The following is a 26,876-nucleotide window of genomic DNA, read 5'->3' on the forward strand; positions in this document are numbered from 1 at the left end:
AGACCAAGGCAATCATTTGCTGACATTACTTAATAGTTAGTATTCTCATATTCAGTTCAAAAGACCAGAACAAAGGCATTAATACTGAATTCTATGCCAGGGTCGTTTTTTGTTCATGAGTATTATATGATTTATACAAAAGAAATCTAAACATTAACAAATGCTGAACATTTTCAAAGCTTTCCTGTTTTTTCCACCCAAATACAATTTTGGATTGCATGTGCAATCGCCTCCTCATAACTCCATTTTAAAACAAATCTTTAATGAAGCAATGCTCCCAACATTTTTATTTTTTACATATTTCTTACAATTACTGCACAATAGGCTGTCTGTTTTCACCTCTAGTTTCCCTCTGCTCGCTGATTTTTTTTAAATCTGTGTATTTTTCTTATAAAAGAGCCAAAAGCCTAAATTAATATGGCTGCTAATCATCTCTCACTTAGGCCTACACAATAGAGGTCTGTTAGTGTAGCTCCGTGCTGATAATTGGACATTATCAAAATCATTAATGGACGTTATTTTGCCTCAGGTTAAAACATAACCACAAAGCTACTTATATGCCAAAACAACCGCCATTGTATCTCTCATTAGCATAGGCTTAATGCCACATTAAATCAACGCGTTAGCTTGCACTAACATGGCCTGCGTTACGACTGTCGTAACTAAAAGTGGCGTTATACCTCCCCAAGCACACCTATATGCCATATTTGGAGAGATACCTGTGCAGAAAAAAAGAACACACCTAAGATACATGGACAATTGAAGTCATTTGAATACTTTTTGCATGTCAGGTGTGTTCCTTTATGTGCACAGGCATTTCTCCATGTATTGTATGAAGGTGCGTTTGATAAGGAATATATAAGTCACTTGGGCTCTCTCTCCCTCGTCAATGTGCGACTGCTCGTTTAAGACTAGTTTGTTGACCTAGCTCCAGTCTTGTTATCATCAGACTGTGAGTTGTCACCACAAGCACCTCTGTCTTATCAGGATTCATCTGCCATAAGATACTTTTCTGCACTGGTAGACACCTCACAGCCCATTCAAGTGAATGGGTCATAAGCGTTCATCTGGCACCCGAAGCATCACTTACTAAATATGGGCCTTCACCTATAAAGCATGTATCAATGAGATATGTAGCACATGCCAACATTAAATACAAAACATACTCCAGTGACCATGTTTCTTGAACTTAATTAAGTTAAAAGTTCGAATAAACAGGTTACAGATTCGAATTAAAAACCTAACAATGATGAAATGTTACATTTAGCATTACAACAGTTATATATAGTGCAAGTGCAAACTCTTTATTCTTGCTGGCGCTGATTAACACCGATTTCAATTAGTTATCACGTATTTGTACCGCCAGTGGTTTTTTATCTCCGAGTTACCACATTTTTCATATATTTAAATGAGTTGCATCTCACAACCCATACAGTATATGAACAAATAATTCTTAGTGAGTACAGTGGTAATTCCATTTAATATAGCAGCAAAGCCATTTTGTAATAATGTCGAATTTTTACGCAGCTATATCGACATTTAGTGAATCAAGCCCCTAGTCTCTGGTAAATTCCAGGAGGGGGCGGAAATTAGTAGACATCAAGGCCTCCTGAACTGCTCCACGTGCAGGAGGCTACCATTAACTGCAGGCCCAGCCTCCCCATTCCCTGGGGTGGTGTCATTGACCGCATTCGGGGTCAGTCTCTGTTCTTGAACGGGTCTCTAAGCGCTTGGCTAATGAGTAACTGATTTGCAAAACCAGCACACCCCATTTGGAACTAATTTAAAAAAATATAGTGTCCTTTTTCACTTCATGCTTGGATTGCAATAATTATTTTCAGCCAATTTTAAAAGTAACATCGCTAAAAAAAAAATCTGTTTTATTAAAAGGGTTTTTCGTGTGATTAGAAATTGAATTCCCTTTTATTTTGCCACAGATGTGTTGTTAAAGAAACCAGTGACGGGATGGAACAGGTCAGCAAGTTCCGGGGAGTTTTAATAATGTCAAAATGAAACAGGGGATTTTAAAACCTGAAACACTGTGTTAAAGAACAAATTACTTTACCCTAACATTACATTTCCCAAACATGTGTGTAAAAGAATGGTGAAATAAAAGGTTTACTCTTGTTGGTCCTTCATCTCTTTGTAGCTAAAACTAAGTACACTATTTGATCGTGTACATTTTATACTGCATATTATGATTGGGACTTTCCAAACGATTCAGAGGAAGAGAAAATGTGAAATACTAAAAACAAGTCTTATATACTAGGTTTTTCTACTAAAAAACATTAACCGTCACCATAATAATTACAATTTAGCTGCCACTCTCACTACAGATGTAGCAAGACTTACTGTCACCAGCACCGTCCAAAAGTCCACAGCGCTGGTGTCAGTGTCTGCAGGAATCGAGCTGCGAGGGGGGTCCATGCTTCTCAATGGGACCCCCGCAGCATTGTAGGCAGATACAGGACAATGCTCACACAATTCCCCTCCAAAGTCATACAATACAGATATAGCCCCAGAGGAATAACAGAGGAATATTGAGGTAGAGTCCCTCAATTACTAGTGCTACAAAGCATATGACCCACTTATGAAAATAAATACTGCATCCGGATCACTTGTTGTATAGAAATGCTGTGTGGAGCTATATGAATTAACCCCTAGTTGGAACACGATCTGGCAAGGATAAAAAGGGATGTCTGGGGGAAGTTCTAGGACCCGCCCAGACCCCTTATATATAAATCCAGCAACTACATGATCCAGTGAACCTGGGGAAGCTCCCACTTTCAAATAGTAAACGTGGTGTACTCACATAAGTCCATTTTCTCATCCGGATCTGTGTGCTCCTTGCTGTGTGTAGATACAAACGAAAATCACCCTTGTCGAGGGGGAAGGATGGATCAGCAGGCACAACTGTGCAGGAAAGAGTTGCAAACGGCTGGACTGGGCTGAAAAATGCTTTATTTAAACATGGATTTAAAAACCAAGAGGGGGGGAACAGAGAAAGAGAAAGCCCACACTTGGGTGAAACGCGTTAGAGGTGCCATGGTCTGTTCCCCTCCTCTAGGTTTTTAAATCCATGTTTAAATAAAAAAATTTCAGCCCAGTCCAGCCGTTTGCAACTCTTTCCTGCACAGTTGTGCCTGCTGATCCATCCTTCCCTCTCGGGAAGGGTGATTTTCGTTTTTTGCAGAATAAGTCCACTCAGCAGGTGGTCGACCTCTCCCTGGTTCCTCAACAATGGGCCTAACCCATCACAGTGTCCAGGCCTACAGTACCAAACTCTGATGTGATTACAGCTCCTCTTGCAAGAGAGTTAACCCCATACAGATCCTCACTCTTAAACAGAGCTGTACATCACTGTTTTACATCCTTTAAGAGGAACATATATAGGACTGATACAATAAACTGTACATACATTAAAAACAAACAAATCATTAACAGGTAGGAGTAAGGGCAAGCTTAACGTTTATTTAAAAGCAGGCAAATCTACCCCTACCGTCACACCCCTAACAGGTCAGGTTTTCAGCATATCCCAGCTTCAGCACGGCTGGTTCAGTCAAAACCTGACCTGTTGTGGGGTCTTGAGGGCTGAAATTGAGTACCACTGATCTATGTCACCAAGGGGGTTGGACAGGACATTTAAATATCATGAGGACAGGAGCGAACAGAGTCTGGGGGAGGTGACAGTCACTTGATCGCACTGACTTCAATCTTTAGCGTGATCAAGTGAAGGATTAATGTAGAGGGGTCCCAATTAGAAGCACTGAACCCCCGAAATGTTACTCCTTTCTTTTTTCGGTGCTTCAATTGACACAGTACCGGGACCATGCACGATCGTGGTGCTGAAAATAGTAAGCTTTGCTAAATCAAATACCAACATAGATAACCACAATACTATGGGTTAAATGTATGGTGAAGGGAAGAAAATCAGGGCTCCACGGATTTGCTCAATAAATTAATTTATTGCCAATAGACTTAACGTTCCAGCCACACAGGCCTTTCTCAAAAGCAGAAATGGCATAGTGTGCACAATCACAAACTCAACCCTCTTATAGCCCCAAACCAGCTGTCATGAATAGTCTAATTCAGGGTTTCCCAAACTTTTTTTTCCGTGACCCGGTTATTTTTTAACTTCTTTTTCGTGACCCACTAAAAATTTTATCGCCTATACTGGCCTATAGGGCCTGCACAGACACACACACAGCCACTGATATATACACACACACACACACACACACACACACACACACACACACACACACACACACACACACACAGCCACTGATACACACACAGACACACACACAGCCGCTGATACACACACACACAGCCACTGATACATACACAGCCACTGATACACACACACACGCAGCCACTGACACACACACCCAGCTGACTTACCTTGCCGCCGGACGCTTTCCCCTGCTGCCCCCGATATCCCCTGCTGCCCGGGACGGGAGGTGGGCTTGGGGGGACGGGAGGTGGGCTCGGGAGGGGGTGCCACGGGAGGTGGGCTCGGGAGGGGGTGCCACGGGAGGTGAGCTCGGGAAGCTGGCCGCGGGGGGAAGCGGGCCGCAGTAGGCGCTTGTACTTCCACCCTCCGCCATGTAACGTGCGGGCCGCAGAGGAGCTGGTACTTCCTCCTCCGTCCCACGTTGGGAGCAGGGGGGAGGAAGGGAGCGGGCCCTGCTTGCCCTGCACAAGCGCGCAGGACCGCGGGGGGAATCGCCGCCATTTTTTTTTAACTTGAGCGGGGGGGACGGGAGCCACCGCGCGGCCAGCCTCGCTGCAACCCGGCAATTTTGGTGCCGTGGCCCGGTGCCGGGTCACGACCCACCATTTGGGAAACGCTGCTCTAATTAGACTAGAGTAATTCTTAAGACACGCTGTTATAAATATCTGACACAGACCAGCCTCAACAGCACATTATAAAGGTGCAAGCGACCGCAGACTTGCTCCCGAAACACTAGTACGCAAACTAATTACATTTCTACCAATTTCACATAAAGGTAGAAAAGAATGCCCAATACAATGCTGGACATAAACCTTTCCCTCCCTTTGTCTAAGTACCAATCCCCTTTCCCACTCCTCTTTTACAAATTTATTTTTGTCTTTACACACTCAATGCTGTTGCATACCAGCAATACCCATATGTCGCGGTCACACATCACACTTGGAAAAACTAAAAAAATATAAATGTCAACTTTTATTAACCTAATACAGTATGTCTCTCTATCAATGTCAATGGTTTAAAATCTCTTTAAAGAAGGTTGGCCAAGAAACACACCTTAATTAAAAAAAAAATGGGTATAGACGCCAAAATAAGAAGTATTCACATATCCTACATTCCCCAGCTAGGGGAGAGAAAAGGGGCATAGCTACAATCTATTGTTCAGCTCGAAAATGTCCTTCAAGTTAACTGGGATGGATCGTTTGGCACAATACATTTTCACATTTTCTAAGTCGGTGTGCCTGTATAACTCATTATCTTCAAGTTAACTGACCAGATATTAGATAAGATGGTCAATTTTTGATCTTGGTGGGCAGTATAGGAGAGAGATGTATCCCTAGTATCATTATATGCTCCTAATGAAAAACAGGCACAATTCTTCTAAAACCCGATTCCGAAGATCATGCACCACAGGAAAGGACACCTCATTATAGGTGGGAACTTTAACGCGGTTATAAACACAGCAATAGACACAGCTCCGTCCCCAAATCAATAAAAAGTCACTGTTAACGGAAAACTCTAAAGTACTACATAAAATGTTACAGAACAATCATCTAGTGAACACTTGGAGAGTGGTAAATCCCTCATCCAGAAGTTACACACATTTTTCTGCAACCCCCAACATGCATATAGACATGATAGTAGTAAGCACAGTACTACTAGTAGTAAGCACAGTACTACTAGTAGTAAGCACAGATTTAATTGCATCAATCGAGGGGGCTGAGATTGATAATAGGTCATGGTTAGACAATGCACTAGTCTCTTTAAAACTGTCTGGCTTAGAAAACAAAATCCAGGGATTCCCATGGAGGTTGAATGACCAACTGCTAGGTATCCGTGAAATTAAAGATCAAAAACACAAAATGCAATAATAGATTACTTCACACTGAATGAAGTAGGGCAAATTTCCCCATTTGTACTTTGGGCAGCACATAAAGCAGTGACCAGAGCAGTCATTAGAAGTATAGCCTCCCACAGGAAAAAAAACGAGAGCAGAGTATATACAAATCCTCAACTCCAAATTAAAAGATAAGGAAAAGCAGTACCTATTAAAACCAGATCCCTGCACCAAGACACAACTAGGTGGGATTAGGTTAGGATTAAGACATTGCCTCGTCGAAAGAACGGAGAAAGTAATGAGCTGGACATGACAATTATACTACGATAAGGGTAACAAAGTCAACAAACGCCTGGCTACTAAACGTAGAAGATCGATAGCCACAAAATGTATGCAATCAAAAAGAGCAAAGGCTCACTAACACACAACCGAATAGAAATAAGCAATGAAGACTACTACCAAAAACTTTACAACCTAGAAAACATAACAGGGAATAATTCCTCTAACACTGAACAGATAAAACACTATATAGATAAGGCAATGCTGCCAACACTGAATGTGGACACTGCAAAGACACTAGAGAAACCAATAACATACAAGGAAATACCCAAACCATTAAAGCCCTAAAGACATCGAAAACTCCAGGCCCTTACGGTCACAGTAACTCTTTCGATAAGACATTTTCTCCAACACTAATTGTACACCTACCAAACTTATTTAACGAGCTCCTGAAGGGACACTCACCTCCACAAGAAATGTTGATGGCCTCAATAACGGTCATACCAAAGGAGGGTAAAAACCCAACCCTATGCCCACGATATAGGCCAATATCATTAACAAATAACAATGTTACATTTTTTGCAAAAATATTGGCTACAAGGCTTAACGGGGGGTTTGGGTTCACTCAGGTAGGATTTGTGCCAGAGAGACAGGCTGCTGACAACATCAAGAGTATAACAAATATTATCTATAGCAGTAATAAAAGCCAAAACTCCATCATATTTTTAGGATTCGATGCCAAGAAGGCTTTTGACAGGGCAAGATGGCCCTTTATGTTTCAAGTTCTTCAAAAATTTGGTATAGGCCCCCGATTTATAGCGGGCATAAGCGCACTTTACTCATCTCCAATAGCTACAGTGAACGCTTCAGGGTGCATGTAAAAAACTTTCCCAATTAAGAATGGAACACATCAGGGAGGAGCTATGTCAACAATGCTGTTCGCCCTGATGGTAGCGGCACTGGCATAATCAATTAGACTAAACAAGGAGATTACTGGAGTAATAATAGATGAGACAATAGGGGAGCCCCTGCTACTGCCACAGTGTCAGTGTCGGTGAACGGTGCTTATGGGTACTAATAGGTAGGAATAATGTAGAAGAAGAACCCAAGTATAGCACTTGAGCTCAATTCTTTAAGAGCTTTCCTTTCAAGAATAGTTAGATTGTCTGGTATTCGGCCAAAAGTTAATTGTTCCAGGTCTTTTGTGACCAGGTCCATGAACACATCAATATTGGTAAATTGTTCACTAAATGGTATGAATTTTGAATTAGGACGTAGGTCAGTATATGGGCCCTCACCCGGTGTTCTGTTGCTCTCTTCTAGTAGAGCTTCTAAATTTTGGTATACCTCCATATCTTGGGTATCCATAGGTGGGACTTCCAAAGAGTTGGCAATTCTTATTTCCCTCATACGGAAGAACTTATGTAGTTTGAGTTTTCTGCCAAATAAATTGGTATCTTTTACCCATTCAAATAAGTCCATACTTGCTGTGGGTGAGTATGATAGGCCTTTACTGAGAAATTTAAGATGGTGTTCATTCATAACCATATCGGACAAATTAACTATTTGCATTTTAGCATCATCTAATATCTCGGGGGCTACCCCCTTCTCTTGGGGTATTGTGGCCCCGTGGCTCGACTTCTTAGCACCCAGACCTTTCCCTCTTCTGGTTTTCCTCTTCCTCTTTGGCCTGATGCCATCCTGTGTTGGTCTAAAAAAGGAACCTGAGGAGGGAGGTGAGAGGTAGAGGCTATCTGGTTGGTCATGCCTTCTGTCAGGAGTGAGTTTGGTCTTTCTTCCTCACTATCTGACTTTTCCCATTCTGTGGATGAGGTCTGGTCAGGTATATTGGTTTTGGGTTTCTTTTTAGCAAATTTGTAGCGGAAGATCTTGTCTTCTTTGAAGTCTTTTTTATCCCTGGAATATTTGCGTCGCTTACGTTCTTTAAGTTCACTGGCAAATTTGTCTAGATTAGTTTCTAGTTTACCCTCAAGGTCAGTGAATTTAGGGTTTGATCTCCAGGTTTCGACTTCTATTAATTTTATTTCAATCCCATTTTCTATTGTTTTCAGTTTTTCTTTTTGGAACTCTAGTAATAGATTCATCAACATTATTGAGCATTGTTTTAAAACCATCTCCCATGACCTGATAAAATCTTCATCTACTATGTTATGTGCTGGGGGGACATTGACTCATAGGCCTCTTGGGATAAGTTCAGCCGTTAGATAGTTCTCGAAGCTGAATATTTCCCACCACGACCTCATTCTTAGTCTGTAGGTGTTGTCTAATTCAGTAAATAATTTAGAGATATCAGGTTGTGCAGATGTTTCTTCTCCCTCATGCTCCCTCATGCTCGCTAGAGAAAACATTCTCTGCTTCTTTCTGCCATGTTTGGAAATCAAATAAACCAGACAGGAACCCTGACATATCAGATAAGTGTAGGGCGAGCTAGGGGCAGAAATTGGTAGAGAGCACCTGAATTATAATAGATGAGACAATAGGGAAGCCCCTGCTACTACCACAGTGTCAGTGTCGGTGAATAGGTAGGAATAAGGTAGAAGAAGAACCCAAGTATAGCACTCGAGCGCTATACTTGGGTTCTTCTTCTACCTTATTCCTGGAGTAATAATAGGTAAAAAAGACTACAAAGTCTCCCTATTTGCGGATGATGTATTACTGTCTCTCACAAACACGGAGACATCTCTGCCTGAACTTTTTAAAGAAGTAGAGGACTTTGCTAAATTGTCACACTTCAATATTAATAACACTAAATGTGAGGCCCTTTGCCTAAACATACCAACTGCAACACAAGCCAAACAAAAACAAAAGTTTAAGATAAACTGGAAGGAGACAAGCCTGAAATACCTGGGAGTCTTCATAACAAAACAATATAAAAATCTGTATAATCAGAACTACCCTTTACTAATTAAAAAACAACCTCAAAACATGGCAAACATACCAGATATCGTGGCTGGGAAAAATCACATCAGTGAAAATTAATATTTTCCTGAGACTTCTATACCTTGCTACCGTGCTACCTGTATTAGTAACACGCCAAATAATTAATGATGCCCAGAGGAGCGTATCTAGGTTTATATGGGCCAATAAGAAATCTAGAATTAAACTAGCAATCATGCAACGCACACCACTACAGGGTGGTTTAGCTTGCCTGAAATATAGAGATATTACAGAGCAGCCGGACGTAGCCACTTAATATACTGGTCGCTAGGGGAGAATCAGAGGCACTTGGTGGACATCGAGAAAAATGAGGCACAAGTAAATTATATGTCCGTCCTAATGTGTGTCCCAGCCTCCAAAAGGTGCCCCAGGCACGATTACCACCCAGTTATCTCCCACTCACTTGAAGTGGGGTACAAGACATACAAGACAAGCAATCTATCATCAATACCCTCCCCTCTAAGTCCACGGTGGGAAAATTCTGAGTTCCCGGACGGGGAGCACCAGGCTCATTCCTCTTATGGAAGGAAGTGGGGATAATGAGATGTAGGGATCTTTACAAAGACTCACACCTCAGGTCCTTTCAGGACTTACATGAAACGTATGGACTTCATAACAAACTCTTCTACCAGTACTTGCAGCTAAGACATTTCGCCACATCATTAGGAAACAGCCAAAACACAAGTAGACCAAGCAGATTTCGAAACACGCTATTATAACTCAGAAAATAACAAGGGGACAGTCTCACTGTTCTACAGTTTACTCTCGGTAGGCACCATAGAAGAGAAAAGAAAGGGTATGCAACGGTGGGAAAGAGAATTAGGTATTGTACTGGATTGGGACAACTGGGGCGACATTTTCAAGAGAACCTCTAAGTTAAGGCCAGAGAGGTGTACCAAAGAAGGTGCACTACAGAGTCCCTTAACAGGCGCACCGCAGACCTTTATAGTATAGGCGGTCAGGGATGAATGTAGTGAATGTAGTGAATTTTTATTAAGTTGCTGTGCAAACGTGCATTTTAAAAAAAGTATATAGTGAATAGTTGATTCCTATATACTTGATTAAAAAATAGACAGCTAACGTCTATTGGAACTCTGCCAGAGATCACAGCAAACTCTAGTGTTAGCAATCTATGAGGTATCCAGGCCAAAAAGGATTTTTTTAAACCTCCATAACTTCACCTTTTCTAATTACGAGGTAGGTATATATACTCAGGTGTTGACAAACATTAAGTCTCCAGAAATTAAAGGGGATCGTTTAGCAACCGTCTTCTATGTGTACCTGCACTAACACCTGAGTATATATACCTACCTCGTAATTAGAAAAGGTGAAGTTATGGAGGTTTAAAAAAATCCTTTTTGGCCTGGATACCTCATAGATTGCTAACACTAGAGTTTGCTGTGATCTCTGGCAGAGTTCCAATAGACGTTAGCTGTCTATTTTTTAATCAAGTATATAGGAATCAACTATTCACTATATACTTTTTTTAAAATGCACGTTTGCACAGCAACTTAATAAAAATTCACTACATTCACTACATTCATCCCTGACCGCCTATACTATAAAGGTCTGCGGTGCGCCTGTTAAGGGACTCTGTAGTGCACCTTCTTTGGTACACCTCTCTGGCCTTGGCTTTCTTTTCCCTAGGCAGCACGCTTTCACCTATCAGGGGTTAGAGCTAGGTTCCACTCCTTATGAACCTCTAAGTTATCCATATGTTTGTTTGTTCATAAAAAAAGACAAACATTAAAGTGTTACACAGATGGCACTACTCTCCATAAAGAATGCACGCAATCTTTCATGATCACTATCCCCGACTGTTGGAGACAATGAGGGGGCAGAGGCACCTTCCTCCACATCTGGTGGACATGACCTAAGATTAACACCCTGTGGTAACAAGTAAAGGTCCTTATTAGGCAGGTTACTTGTTGCAACATTCCTCTAGACCCTTGGTTTCACCTGTTATTAAAACCCAACGAGAACCTAGATAGGTACACAGATAAGCTGTCAATCCATATGTTATCAGCCACAAAATGTCTAATTGGAAGGAAAAATAATCACCCACAATGGCCCAGGTTGGAAATAAACTTTGGGACATAAAACTTATGGAAAAACTAACTTCCATGTTGTGTGACTCACGCCACAAATTCCAAAAAGTATAGGAACATGGTTTGCATTTAAGGGTGGTGTGATAGATCGTCCTCCCCTATTAACTAATAATTTTATCTTATAGAAAATGGAAAGGGGAAATATCAGGAACAGTCTAAGTGCCTAGTCAGATGCAAGACGAGATACATCCAAATCTACAAAATGAGCCAGAGGAAACTAGTTATTCTACTCTAATGTTTTTAAGTATCTGTTAAAACTTGAAGTTTAATGCATAATTGTATGGTAACTGCTTAAATGTGAAGACATGTTTAAATACTGTCCCCCACCCCCCCATTTATTTATTTTCTGTACCTCCCACCCATGAAAATGTTGAAATTGAATAAAAAAACAAATTTAAATCCCCCCCAAAAAACGTTTGAAATTTTTCTGTTAAAATATAGCAAGATACTTCACTCTGCTTTTTCTCAGCTTCCAGAAAGCGCTTATAAATAGATTCAACCAAATAACTGTTCAAATTGACTCAAAAAAGAGATCAGGGGAACATGTTTTGCCTAAACATGAAATGCGCAAGGAAGCTGTAGCTTATGTTCTGGAGAAAACAACATGCTACAGTAAAAATGAATAGGGGTATAAATAATTTCTTCTAGAAATAAGAGCAGAATCCCATAAAGCATTATTGAAACATGACAAAAAATACAGGTGCTGAGCCCCCTGATTTAAACTCAAAATAGCAACAGAAAAAGCAAATGTTCTTGTAAAAGCCATTAATGTCAGGAATGAATGTTTTTAAGGTGGTAGTGGGACGGGTACAACGAATATCATTTCAAGCATGAGGTTAGAGCTGCAGGTTTTGATGTGTTTTACTTCCCCCAGTGAATCATAACCATATTGTGTCATTTTTATTTTTAGCCTCTTTAATTTGCCTTTACAAACAAACAGCGACTACAATCTCTAATTATACAGTATAAGAATTACAGATGTAGCAGGTGTAGTTGCACAGGCTGGCGAGCGTCAGCAGGAGCATTGATGCATTATTCTCGACCCTTTTTCATGTGCGGCTAATTTGTTTTCAACTGTGTCTGCTCCCACAGGCGCGTTGTGTTGTCCCTCTACAGTGCACCGGCGCAAGCAATAAAAGCTGCTATTTCTGTAGTGTTAGGGCTGGCCCTAGGGCACTGTGAGCAAGGCGGCCGCCTTGGGCCCCGTGCTCCCTCCTGTCGACACCGGGATCCAACTTTCATCCGACTGGAGGGGGGAGCAGGAGGAAGGAGCGCGGGGCCCCACTTGTCCAGCTCCCCTCTCCGGTCAGAAGTTGGATTCCAGTGCCGACAGGAGGAAGAGGAAGAAGCGCGGGGCCCCGGACCGGCAGAGAGGTAGGTGTGCTGTGTGTGTGTGTTCTCTTATCTTTTCCGGAGCATGACCTTCATGACGTCGCGATGCTGCCGGAGGGCTGCTCGTCTAGGTAAGTCCCCCCCCCCCCTTTTTTTTTAAAGGGTGTGCCCCCATGGCAGCATGCCCCGTCGGGCCCCAGAAAGCCTAAGGCTGGTTCTGTTAATAATCACCTTGATTATACAGTATATGCAAGCAGTAAAAATAAAATTAAAAAAAACGAGGTTGTCCAGAACACAGTACATTTCATATTCTATTGCATAACCCAGGAACACTTACATTGCTTAAAAATTAATACATGCTTCCTGGAGTTGAATTAATATTATTCTTCTTTTTTTTCTAATGTAGAAAAGTCCCTAGATTTAGACTGGAGTAGGCTGGAGTGAGACAAGTCTGTTTTTTTATCACAAGAAAAGGCTCTTTTTATTTGGGAAATACCCTTGACTTTTCCTTTGTGATCCTAATGACGTAATAACTGACACATTCTTCAAAACGTCTTCCATGTCAGGTAAATGCTATTGCAATCTAATTTTTCAGGGACATGGTCTAAATTACTGCAACTTTGTAATAATTGCAGCTTTATTTTGTCATTTAGGTATGATGGGACATTTATTTTGTCATTTAGGTATGATAGGTCATTAAGGGACATTTTCTGTGGCATTTTGCTTTGCAACTTAAAGCAGCAATCCTCCCTAACTATTCCCTCTTTCTTTACAGGTTTGGAAACTGGGGGGGGCAGGTGGGATTCTCCAGAGCTAAACCATACTATTTTCAGCTCGGGGGAACCCCCGATTCCCGAGATACTAACCAGTGAAGTTACCTGTAATACTTCCTGGTTTGTAAATGGGATTTCATTGGCTGTCCAATAGGAAGCTGCAACTGATGCAGCTTCCAATTGGCCTAACATTTGGCAGCCATTTTATTTCTCCTGGAGTAGAAGTAAACCCAGTAACTTCACAGGTAAGTATTTCAGGAGACCAGATGGTTCTCGGAGATGAACCCCGACCCCCCTTGTTCCCATCCTTAAAAAATGGGGGGAGGGAGGGATGAAAAACAAAGAGTGGAGGAGATTGCTGCTTTAAATTTGCTTGTAGTAAATGTTAAGCATTGATACAGTGTAACACTAAATTGTAACGATATCACAAGTGTCGTGATATATAAAATATAGATAAGGCTTGCAACAGATCAGTTTTCAACCTATGTTCTGTAGAACCCTGGGGCATACTCCAACAGAGAATATGCATGCATATCAAAACATTTTAAACATATGCATTTCACTACATTGCTTAATGTAAAATTCCAATGGTTTGTGTTGAAGACATTTATTCCAATTAAGATTAATCCATAAATGTTCCACTATTCTTATGACCTTATGATGAAGACCGAGAGGCTGAAGACGGCACTTACACTCTGGGGCAGAGGATGCACAGCGAAACAATAGCACCTCACAGTAAGGTATCCAAGGTATATGAACAAAAACAAAGTCCTCCAGTGCGCCAAAGAAGCAATACACGGTCACTTGAAATGACTATACAGGCGGTCCTCGTTTTACGACATTTCATTTTACGACGAACGGCTTATCCGACGCTTGTCAATGCATCCCTATGGCCCGTTTTACGACGCCCGAACGGCTTATCCGACGCTCTTACGATGCTTTAAAAAATTGCTACAAATGAACAACCAGACGGCTGCAGGCTAGGGAAATCATTCTGAACAGTCTGTGTGAAGGTTTGGTGGTGTATTTTAGGCCCTAAACCATGGCTGATCAAAGCAAAAAGCAAAGTGCTGTTACTCCAAAAAGGAATAGAAAATCTATAACTTTGGAGACCAAGCAAAACATAATAAAGCGCTCTGAGAAAGGAGAGACAAACACAGAAATTGGACGTGCCTTGGATATACCTCGCACAACTATTGTGACAATAATCAAAGACAAGGCAAGAATCTTGGAACAGATCAAGGGCTCAGCACCTATGCAAGGTACAACAATAAGGCAACGTGTTGGGCATATTGCTGAGGTAGAAAAAACTCCTCATCATATGGCTGGAAGATCAATCCCAGCGTCATGTGCCCATTAGTTTAGCCTTAATTCAGGCCAAGGCTTTGAGTCTGTATGAGGATATTAAGCAACAGCATGGAGAAGGGACCACTGAGGAAACGTTCACTGCAAGTAAGGGCTGGTTTATGCGGTTTAAAGAGAGGGCAAACTTGCATAACATTAAAGTGACCGGGGAAGCTGCTAGTGCGGGTGAGGAGGCAGCTAAAACCTTCCCTGTTACATTGGCCAAAATTATAGAGGACGGTGGCTATTGCGCACGTCAAGTGTTCAATGTTGATGAGACTGGGCTCTACTGGAAGAAAATGCCCAGTAGAAGCTACATTGCAAAAGAGGAAAAATCTATGCCCGGGTTTAAAGTTGCAAAGGACAGGCTGACTCTTCTGCTTGGATCAAATGCTGCAGGTGATTTCAAGCTAAAACCTTTGCTTGTTTATCATGCAGAAAACCCTAGGGCATTCAAGGGTTATGCAAAGAGCACACTTCCAGTGATTTGGAAGTCCAACCGTAAGGCATGGGTAACAGGGAGCCTTTTTGAGGACTGGTTCCAGCATCAATTTATTCCGGCTGTGCAATTATATTGCATGAACCAGAACCTCGATTTCAAAGCATTGCTGCTCCTGGACAATGCTCCTGGCCATCCCGTGTACCTGGATGACCATCATCCAAACGTCATGGTGGTGTTCATGTCCCCCAACACCACCTCACTGATACAGCCGATGGACCAGGGGGTTATCGCTTCCTTCAAGGCCTACTATCTTAGGCGAACATTTGCCTAGGCCATCAGAGCAACCGATGTGGAAGGTGGTCCAACCTTAAAAGAATTTTGGAAGGGTTACAACATTCTCCATGCAGTGAGAAACATCGGAGAGGCATGGAATGAGGTGAAACAATCCAATTTAAATGGAGTTTGGCGTAATTTGTGCCCGGATTTTGTGTCTGATGTCCAAGGCATTACAGAGACTGTTGCAGAAGTTACAGAAACTGTTGTGCAAATAGCCAGAGATCTCAACTTGGAGGTGGAAACCGAGGATATTGAGGAGTTGCTCGCCTCACATTCTAACGAGTTGAGCAATGAAGACCGCATGCAATTAGAAGAGCAAAAAATTGCTGAAGAGGAGGCCCACCAATCTGCTGATGTGGCACATCCACAGCCACGTAAATCATTGTCAACCAAAATGTTGGCTGCGGCATTCAAGCACATTGATAGCGCACTGGCCATATTTGAGGACAATGACCCTAACATTGAACGGAGTTCAACAGTCAGTCGTGGGGTGTCTAACCAAATCAGCTGCTATAGAGAGATCTACACGCAGAAAAGGAAGGGATCTGTCCAGAATTCAATGAAGAGGTTCTTCAAGAGGCCGAAACCTTCAACTCCACCTACATCACCTCCAAAAAGTCCGTTGTCTGTTGAAGACCCCCCCCAATCATCTTCCTCCAATAACTGATGTGTTTTTTTTTTGCTCATGTACATTTCTGTACAGAATACAGCATAGTTTTATTTTTATAGTTTTATTTTACAGTTCTGGAATCAATAAATATAATGTTTCCATCATAATCTATGTGTGTGCTGCATATCTTATTGCTTGAGTAACATTTTCTGTGTATTTAGCATTAAAAATGCCTTCAGGAACGGAACGTTTAATTTAAACAGTGTTCCTATGGGAAAACGGGTTTCGCTTTACGACGCTTTGCTATCCGACGCCATTTTGAGTAACGCATTGCGTCGGATAACCGAGGACCGCCTGTACATACCTACTGGAATAACATGGTCCTTCATGTCAGAGGGGCAACACGTCTTGGTCCCATTATGCTTCCCCCCCCTTCTAAAGTAACAGCCTTTATTCTGATTTTGTTCAAATCAAATATCTTAAAAATCTCATTTTTAATCTTCACATCCTAGCAAACCAATTTCCTATTTAATTATTATTATTTTTAAATCAGACCCTGACTGTCATGACAGTGCCGATTTGTGTTTCAACCCGGAGGTTTATATTGATAATATTAAAACTATAACTATATATGCAAACATACATTAAAGTAGTCCAAGTAAATATATATTTCTTTTAAACAGCATTTTCCATGGAGGACTCAGAATAGGCTAATGGCATTTTCCATAGACATGCATTGCCAGTAATTAATTGCTGTAATCTGTCTATTCCATTATCATAGACTGTTAGCCATTATCTGTATGGAAGGAATCCACTCTATAAGTAAACTATTGATCTCAGGTAACATACACGCACTACAGCACAGACAAGAGTCTGCTAATGTAGCTTCAACCCTCCATTTCCAACGTTGGTTGCCAACTATATGACCAATTAATTGTCATATAGAAAAAAAAAATCTAAACCCACAATGTCTTTGCCTGTTTTGAGATACATACCATGGCATCATTAATTTAGCACAAGCTTCCAGTTAACCAAACTAATTGAACTACAAGAAAATGTGTAGCCATGACAGCCTTTCGAGTTATGTGTTCTAAATTCTCAGAATTACATAACTCACAAAAAAAATATTGGTGCCTCTTCCTTTCCAAACCACTGTATTAGTAAATATGTATCTTTATTTCCCTACACATTGGGGGTTATTCATTCAAATGTGATAGTGCAGATTGGGCATTAATTGCACAGAAACTCCCATTCAAGTCAATGGGAGTGTCCCTGCAGTAGAACCCGATCAACAATTTAATAAATAATCCCTATTGTTAGTAGAGGTTGTGGATCTACCCTACAATACTTAGACGCCTAATCAAAACTTTCACAGTTATACACACACCGGTGTATGTTTGAATGTGTAAATTGCTACTGTAATAAAAATTCTCCAATTCAAAAAACTTCCTTGCATTATGCACCCTTATTGGCATAGACATTTGTCAAAACATCTCTTACAAAGTTCATCATATTCTGTCTGTAAAATACTTCTCTTTTTAAACTTAATTTACGAATAAATTAATACTTCCAGGAATCTCTTGCATGAGCTATACTAATTGCTTAACATGTAGTTTCCACTTACCATAATACGTACAGTGTCAACGTAGCTTCAGGAAATATGACTTTTCTAGTTAAACACAAGCCTGCACATAAGTGAATGGAAACTATATGTTAATATTTACTGTTTCTTTGTCTATGGCCCCTATTTAATATGCTGTGAAGATATCCCAATGAGGGTGAGGAGTTCAGCTCTATTCAAATGTACAGAACTAAAATGTTCTCCAGCATTTGAATTCGGCTTCCCAACATACTGAATAAAGGCTTGTACTGTAAGTGAACTATGGATGAAAGTCCAACCATATGACGACGGTGGTCTTCAAGTTCTAGAATGACAATCTTTCTATCAATCAAGTGCACCACTTTATTATTGATTATTTTTCTATTATATAGCGTTCAACACGCATTCAGCCCCGAACAAAACTCAGACTGCATACATTAATCTCAATTTCCCCTGTCACTTTGGGCTCCATAGAGTCTGACTGAGCAAATTAAAAAGGGCAGTCCCTCTTATGACCAATGTGACATCATGGCAGACATGTTCTATACGTAAATGTAGGTGTAGGTGATACAGTAACCAAATGCTTTGGAGTGTTTTTACGATCTTTACCTAATCTGTTTTGTGATAACACGGTGTAAAGTGTTCTACATGCCCCAGCATGTAGAATACTTTGATGGCTCTACATATATACGATTTTGTTTGTCTGGTTTTGGTTGTCTCATGAATACAGTATAATTACTGTAAGTTTGCATTGCTGTATGGGTTAATGCCTATCTTATCTGGAGATGGGCAGAGTAGCGCCAACTCTTGTTCACTTTTTTCTTCAATTTGTTTTTCAAAGGGTCCAGATTGAAAAAACATTTGAGGTAAAGGGCTAGCAGATTACGGTAATGTCATTTTAAATAAATTTAGAAAATAACATATATATAAAGTTGTATAAGCATTTAGAACATCTGTGCCACATTTTTCTTTTAACCTACAGTATGCTTAAAAGTGACATTTTAAGTGAATTATGTCACGTAACTCCTTGAAAAACTTTAATTGAATTATAGGGAGCAAATTATCTAAAGGCCACTCATAGCCTTATGTGGGACGGGTTTGGCTTGTGGGCTCCATGATGACAAGTTCAGCTAGCTGCCAGGCTAGGCTACGTTAGTGTAAATACAGATGCAGACACCAGTATCCGATCACTTGCCTGGGTAAAAACTAAGGCATCTCACAGTAAATGCCTCAACAATTCTGTGATTCCTAATGGCCCATTGGATTAACACAGCAGGGGTCCCTGCCGTCCCATACAATTTGAATGGGACTGCAGGCCCCCCCGCTGTGTTAATACGATGGGCCATTAGGAATCTCACAGAAATGTTGAGGCATGTTGAGGCATTTACTGTGAGATTGTCCCAGATTTTCCAAGGCAAGTGATCTAATACTGGTGATTGCATCTGTAATCACACACAAAAGCAGCAAACCTCAAAAAAACTAAACAAAATGAATAACATAACCTGATACTGTAGCTGATCCACTTCTACTTTTCACTTTTTTCTAATCTTAATTTCTTTGTTGAGTTTTTACCTGTTTGTTAGTTCACTGGCATACACTGTTATCACGGCAAATTAACAGGCCAACTAAACTTCACTAACAAAGAAAGCCAACTCATATTTAGCATAAAGACACGGCAAAAGAAATTTCACTCTTCAAAACTCAAATACCCCAACCAGAAACACAGTCCTTAACCTGCATGCCAAATGCACTCATTTGCCTTCTAGGACATTTGGTGTCGGACATTTGCTGCGACCAAATCGCCGCTGGAGTTTAGCCACCACTCACCTCGCCACTGGGACATCTCTCCACCGTCATAGTATGCCCATAACCTTACCCTAAAAAACCTAATACTAATGCTACCCCCTACCCTAAAAACCTTACTCACTTACCCTAAAACCCTTACTCTACGCCCTTACCATAAAACCCTATCCTTAACCCCCTAAACGCTAAAATCCTTTAAATGAACGTACCTTATCGGCGAAACGGCCGGAGGCTGAATGGCTAGCGGCGGGGAGGCTGCTGCGAAAAGTTCCTCGGTGGCCAAAAACTGAATTTTGTTTAATTTGCACTATTTTTACATACAAAAAACCTGTCACAGATTTAAAAGCCCTAATGAGTAAAGCCGCGCTTATAGTGCCGTCGACGGCGACGTCGCCCGAAAACAAATGCATTGTCGCCGCTGCGTGCGCTTATAGTAAGCGCGACGGCGACAAAGCAACGGGGCGACGTGTCTACGCGATTTTCGGAAGCCGGGAATATTTGATTTTTCAGGAGATGTCACATGATGTCGCCTCATGTGACAGCCCCTGAACCAATCAATGCCCGGGTCGCCCGCGCCGCCGCCGCAAAGCGAAATACAACTTTCGCTAGCGGCGATGGGTCACGCGTCGCTGTCGCGGGCCCTATAGGCGCGGCCTAAGAAAGCTTTTACATTTGTTTGTCATGTACTTAATAGACCAAAAAAAACCACTTTAAGATTCTTCCCAGACTTATACTTGATGTCAATCGGTGTGTCTGTTTATGTAGAATATTATTTCTAATATCTTTCAAGGATGATTTTTATTTCTTTTAAAACCCTTAGAATAACGGCCCTAACATTTTGGTGCTACGGCCCCTCGAGGACATTGTGACCACGTGACCGCCCCTCAGAGCAATCACGTTAGTGCGGCGCCACTGATCCTGGAAACAGAAGAGGAGTTCTTTTCTTTTTTCCTGCGTTTCATAACGCGTTCTGCGCTTCTCCCCTGGTGAACGAGCTGAAAACGTCCATGATATAGCCACACAATGTCACAGTGGCCCCTGGAGTGCGAGACTCCCTGACATAGTGGCTTCGTCACTAGTACTGTATGCGGATATGTGACATAATGCCTACATCATGGGGCACTCAAAGGGTTAAATGAAAGTACTGGTATTGTCCTAGGCATACAAAAAACATTTTTGGCAGAATTTATGAAACACTGGACCAGATTTACACAATATGCTTAGAGAATAGAAAGGGGGAGAGACTTCCTAAAACAAATCCATTTTTCTTTTCATAAAAAAGAGTAACGGGAAGTGCGTAACAAAAAAAAGGTAGTGCTACGTGAACCTGTAAATAAAAATAACAAGTAGTGGTAACCCCACTGTGCATATAGTGCCGGCTACGGCTACGGATGACATCACCCGTCTCCATTGCGAAAGTTGTAATTTGAGTTTTGGAGACATCAGGCTAGGGGGAAGGCAGAGGGGCGGAGATCAGAGCAAGGGGGAAGGCTGAAACGGAGAGGAGTTGTAATTTCTGTTTGTATGCTGAATTTACTTTTACTTTAAATTACGGGAGAATTTACTATTTTAAAGTTGTTAATATAGTGTTTCACTTGACAGACACACAATCAAACACAGGGCCGCCAACAGTAATCATGGGGCCTAAGACAAATGAAAGGAGCAGGGCCCCCCCACACCCTGAACCCATAGCGCACCTACCCCCAAAAAAATATTTTTTTAGCGCACAACTTTTACTTAACTGTTTTCTTATTGTAATACAGAAAAAACATTACAATATAATGTTTCTTTTTATATTTTCAACAAAAGACAAGTGACTGACTGCCTGGGTGGGTGACTGACTGCCTAGGTGAGTGACCGACTGCCTGGGTGACTGACTGCCTGGGTGGGTGACTGACTGCCTGGGTGACTGACTGCCTGTGTGGGTGACTGACTGCCTGGGTGACTGACTGCCTGGGTGACTGACTGCCTGGGTGACTGACTGCCTGGGTGGGTGACTGACTGCCTGGGTGACTGACTGCCTGGGTGACTGACTGCCTGGGTGGGTGACTGACTGCCTGGGTGGGTGACTGACTGCCTGGGTGACTGACTGCCTGGGTGACTGTCCTCTTGACAGGGTGGGTGCTGGTTCCTTGCCCGCCAGACGCTTCCTTCCCTGCTCCTGATATCCCAGCGGCTGCTGCCCGGGGCGAGAGGTAGGCTCGGGGGTGCGCTTTTTGGTAGGTGGCTCGGGGGGGGGGGGGCGAGACTGGTGGGCTGGAGGCGGGCGCGGGGGGAGCTGGGTTGGCGGGTGCGGGTTCGCCACGGCGCTTCCCCCCCGGGCCCGCAGGCAGCTGTCTGGACACCCTGCTTTCCCTGCACATGCACCTCGGCTCTGTGCATGCGTACGGGAATCGCCGCCTTTTTTTTTTACTTTTTAAAAAAAATTCAACAGGCACGGGACGCCAACCCCGGCAGACCCCCCTGTTGGCGGGCCTGATCACACACATACATCCCCCCTCTTCCTGCCCTCACACACACATTCCCCCCTCTTCCTGCCCTCACACACACATTCCCCCATCTTCCTGCCCTCACACACATTCCCCCATCTTCCTGCACTCACACATGTCCCCCCTCTCCCTGCACTCAGACACACACATCCCCCCTCTCCCTGCATCAGAAGCTATCTGATTGGTTTATAGCCTGTCACATGGTGAGACCATCGTTGTAAAAATCAAATTCAACTCACTAGAGATTAAGTCCACGCATTTAGTGTAATTTGTTTTTTAGTGACGTCGCTGGCGACAAGGCAAGTGACATCACGAAGGGGGCGGGCATCGCAATCTGATTGGTTTAAAGACAGTCACATGTGGCGACTGTCTCTAAAAAATAAAATTTGCCCTGTTTCAAAATCTTTGGTCGCGACGTCGCTCCGTCACACTTACTATAAGCGCTTGCGACAGAGTCAATGTATTTGTTTCGAAGCGACGTCGCGTCGCAAGGCACTATAAGCACAGCCTTAGGTCGCTCCGTCGCGCCTACTACAAGCTCATGCGACGGATTCAATGTATTTGTTTTGGTGCGACGTCGCGTCTCCGGCACTATAAGCACAGCCAGAGACTGAATCTGAATTTGAAAGAGGAAATAAGTTTTTTTATATCTCGGTTTCTCTCAAGGGTTTGTAAAGTGAAGCAGTTTTGTCTAACACATTTCCCAGAATCCCTGGCTGCAGTGGAAGCACTGTATGCTGCGCCCCCCTTACCTTTTTTGCCGGTGTCAAATGACGTGACGTCATTTGACGCTGCAATGCCATGGCGTTTTCCAGCGACTGCAGCGTAAGGCCGCGCTTAGTGCCGGCGACGCAACGTCGCCCGGAAACAAATGCATTGTCACCGCCGCGTGAGCTTATTGTAAGCGTGACGGCGACAAGGCGACGCGATTTTTTGAAGCTGGGAATATTAGATTTTTCAGGGGCTACCTCATGTGACAGCCACTGAACCAATCAATGGCCTGGTCGCCCGCAAAGCGAAATCCAACTTTCGCTAGCGGCGACGGGTGACATCACGCGTCGCGGGCACTATACGCACGGCCTTAAAGTGGTGCTATATCCCCTTTATCCATTAGTGTGAACCTACTGACATCTGTAGGAACAGCAACTGAAAAGGGTTGTAATAATAAAGGAGGGAGAGGGAGTAGGTGGTATGATAACCTTTATTGGACCAACAAGTAGTTAAAAGGGTTGTGTAACCTACCGTATGAGAGACTAATCCCATAGCTCAGGGGTGCGCAAACTTGGGGGGGCGCTGCAGTTACAGCAGCCCGCACTTCCCGAACGCATTTAAATTAAATGTGGGGGTTCACGCAAGGCTTCTGTAACTTCACTTACCTTGGGTTCCAGCAACGCGTTGCCATGGCAATGTGACGTCACATGACCTGCAGCATCATTTAACACTGGACCCGAGCGCAGGTGGGGGAGGCATGAGCAGGGGGGAGAGCAAGCGGGGGGGGGGGGGGGGGGCACTGGGAGAAAAGTTTGTGCACCCCTGCCATAGCTGATGGGTAGAGGAAGATGGTTCAGACTTTAACTGAAACCAAGGGGATAAGTGTACCTGATGTGTGAAAACAGGTAATCCTACTAAAATCTATCGGCAACATACTGAACATGATGCAAATGAGACAATGAAGAGGGATTAAAAGATGTACATAACAGGTTAACCCTTTCCCTGCTCAGCAATGATTACTGTTTGTATCCCCCTCAATGTCAGCGTAGTGGTTGTGCGTGTATGTGAGTATATCGATGCATGTTTGCATGAGGCTGTGCCTTACCCTAGCAAAGTAGAGGTTCATGAGAGTCAGGGTGAAGAACTGCAGGCACACGGGGAAGCAGTAGAGGAGCCAGAAAGAGAACGCTCCCAGGGCATTGGCCTCCACAAAGTTCCTGAAATAGAACGAGAAGAGCACGGCCCGGAGGGATGCCCAGAGAAGGCACAGGAAAAGGAATACCGTCTGGTAGCTGAACCTCTTGTGCTTATAGTACAGGACCAGCCACAGCTGCACGTAGACGAAAACAAACAGCAGCAGATAGAAGACCGTGTAGACGATGGTCAGGCCCAGCTTCACATAGGGGGGCACCGCAGGAGTCAAAGTAGGCGACACAGAGCCGTTCTTCGCAGGGTCCCACGCAAGGAGATCCATTTCCTCCAGGCTAATAGGCAAATGATAGGGCGTGCAGAGACTTTCAGGGCCCTTGCAGGCACCCCTCCGTGGCGCCGTTGATCCCCTCTGTCATATTTCTCCGGGTTGCAGTAGGGACAGTAGACCTAACTACAGATGTAAGCAAAACAAGCTGCACTTCCTCGTCTGGGAGCCGAGTGACGGCTGATAGCACATGACCACTGTTCTGCATGATTCACGGAGGGCTGGCTTTGTCAGCAAACCTATGCAGTGAGCACTCATGAATTTGAAACTACTGCAGTCTCATTTGCAATTTAGTTTCAATGTTTGTTTTTTTTAATCTACAAGCTTCAGGAAATTGTGCAAAGTAATATTTTACACAGATTAAAATACAAATGTTGATATTTAATAAATCAGATTGTATGTGGGAGGTATGGTTCTTGTAGATATTGGTGCTCTGGGTCAGCAGCTCCTGTTTTTAGTTAAAACCCAACCCAGATTAGTATAAATGTTTCTATTAAGGCTGGGGTCATGGTGCCTTCGCCCGTGCGGAGGCTGGTCAGTGAGCGGGCACTTACCTGGCCGTGAGAGGCGTGCCTAGGGGCGTCACGGAGCTGGTTTGCCCTTATTGGGCGAACCGCTCATGTGACCGGCCTGTCGCGCTAAGAAATCCGTTTGAACTGATTTCTTGCGCAACCCGCGCGCCGCTTCCGCCCGCACGCCGCATGGACACGAACAGTTCGCTCAGGTCTGCAGTACCATGGCCCCAGCTTAAGGCGTTTAAAAAAAAATTATTAATCCTTTCACGTGCCCTCCAGCAGTGAAATGGTTCGCTACCTTCTTAAGACTTTTTAACAACATTTGTTTGTTTTTTCTATTTAATTAATATATTTAAATTATATAAACGATGTATTTGTTGAAGTCGACACATCCCAGAGCCCTACTACATTTCCCGATGACACAGCTGCAGTTTCACTTTTTATTTAAAGACAAATTGATTTATTTTAGGAACCATTTTCCCCTTTCTGCCTTTTAAGCATACATTCTGTATAAATCTACCTAAAACATGGTGTATATATTTTTTCAACAAAAGACAAGTAGTGTTAGGACCTGCAAATTTGGTCATGCCTTGATGTGGCTTGCAGGCTTATAGCACTTTGGCCAAAGGGTTTAACTAAATGACCCCTTTTCACAAGAATATATAGGTATTTTGTCTTTTGTTGTATACATTTGGCCACACCCAGTAGCACTCCTTTTGACTATATATATATATATATATATATATATATAATGTATGAAAAAAAGGGTGCACCTCAGATTATATTCTAATGAAAACTTTCTCACTTATAACAGGTATAATACTAGCAAATAACAAATACAAATCCCTCATTAGAGATACATCACAGACATAAAGTGTAACAACAAAAGAAAAAATTATACCAGTCCCTTTAAAAAGTCCCAGATGAAATATAAATATATGAGTGTCCAATTCCGGGCATGGGCTGCTTTCCAAACGGGAGAACCACCTCCAGCGAAAATGTAAAACAAAAATAAGAAAAGCGCACGGCCCATAGTGTGAAACTGTAAAACATTTAATACAAAAAAGGGAAAGGGGGGGGAAAAAGCTCACTCACAAACATATCAATTATAAAAGCATGTCGTGAACATACAGTGGTGATTGCCTTTAGTCTAAATCGGCTAGATCTGCGATTTTCAGATTATCCCGGTTATGTGCGGTTTTGTATCGTTTTCGCCCGGAGTGAACTGCGTTATTTTCGCGCTCGTGATATTAGCATTTTATTCTCGCTGTCTGCAATACTGCAATGCCGTGTAAAAACTCAGGGGGGCGTTTGCGAGCTGTTGTCTTGGAAGTCTAATACCTTCGCGGTTCAACCTACGTCAGTGCACAGTCTGTGTGTGCGCGCGCAGTAATTGTAAATTTGCATATTTAAAGTATACATGCATTTGCGGTGCTGTGCTGCTGAACAGTATGTCTCAGTTGAAAATTGTTGAAACGCATAGGCGTGTACAGTACTGTAACAGTGTCACATTTCAGCATATACAGCACTCTCCTCTCGCTCAGGATAATTAACTGCACTGCAGGGTATTTCAACTTCTTATCTTCTGTGCAATGCAGTACATCTCTCCCACACCATTCCTTTGAACGTGTGTCTGGTTTCAATCACATTCCTGCTTGACAGCAGAAATTTACTGCGCATGTGCCTGTAACTTTGCCCACCACTGCTTGCTTGCCTGAGTGAGTGACCAAAAAAAAATTAAGAAATTTTTTTATTGTAATTTTTGTAATTTTTTTTTCTCCACAAGCCTGCAAAAACCATTTTACTGTAGCTTCTAAAGAAAAAACCTGTCCTGCGCTTCAGCCACAAAGCCACTGTAGCTTCTGTCTGCGACCCTGTGCGTTTGACTGCACATGGTTGATTTGTGTGCTTTTTACGTACTGTATTTGGGGGTGTATTATTATGATGAACAGCCTTTTGAAATTAAAGTATGTCTTTAGCTTTGAACTTCATGCGGCTGTCTTTAATTTTTGAAATCTTGCCATTGTG

General features: G+C 42.6%; 1 protein-coding gene across 1 annotated transcript in view; it reads right to left on the bottom strand.

Moving 5' to 3' along the window:
- GPR137B (G protein-coupled receptor 137B) overlaps positions 1-24,517 on the bottom strand; it is a 54,402-nt gene extending 29,885 nt beyond the window's left edge. The window contains exon 1 of the mRNA XM_075596800.1: positions 23,962-24,517. Coding sequence (XP_075452915.1) covers positions 23,962-24,330 — 369 coding nt within the window. The 5' untranslated portion in view covers positions 24,331-24,517. The remainder of the gene's footprint in view (positions 1-23,961) is intronic.
- Between the last annotated feature and the right edge of the window lie 2,359 nt (positions 24,518-26,876).

This window comes from Ascaphus truei, chromosome 4 (genome assembly GCF_040206685.1).
Source record: "Ascaphus truei isolate aAscTru1 chromosome 4, aAscTru1.hap1, whole genome shotgun sequence".
NCBI classification, from domain to species: Eukaryota; Metazoa; Chordata; class Amphibia; order Anura; family Ascaphidae; genus Ascaphus; species Ascaphus truei.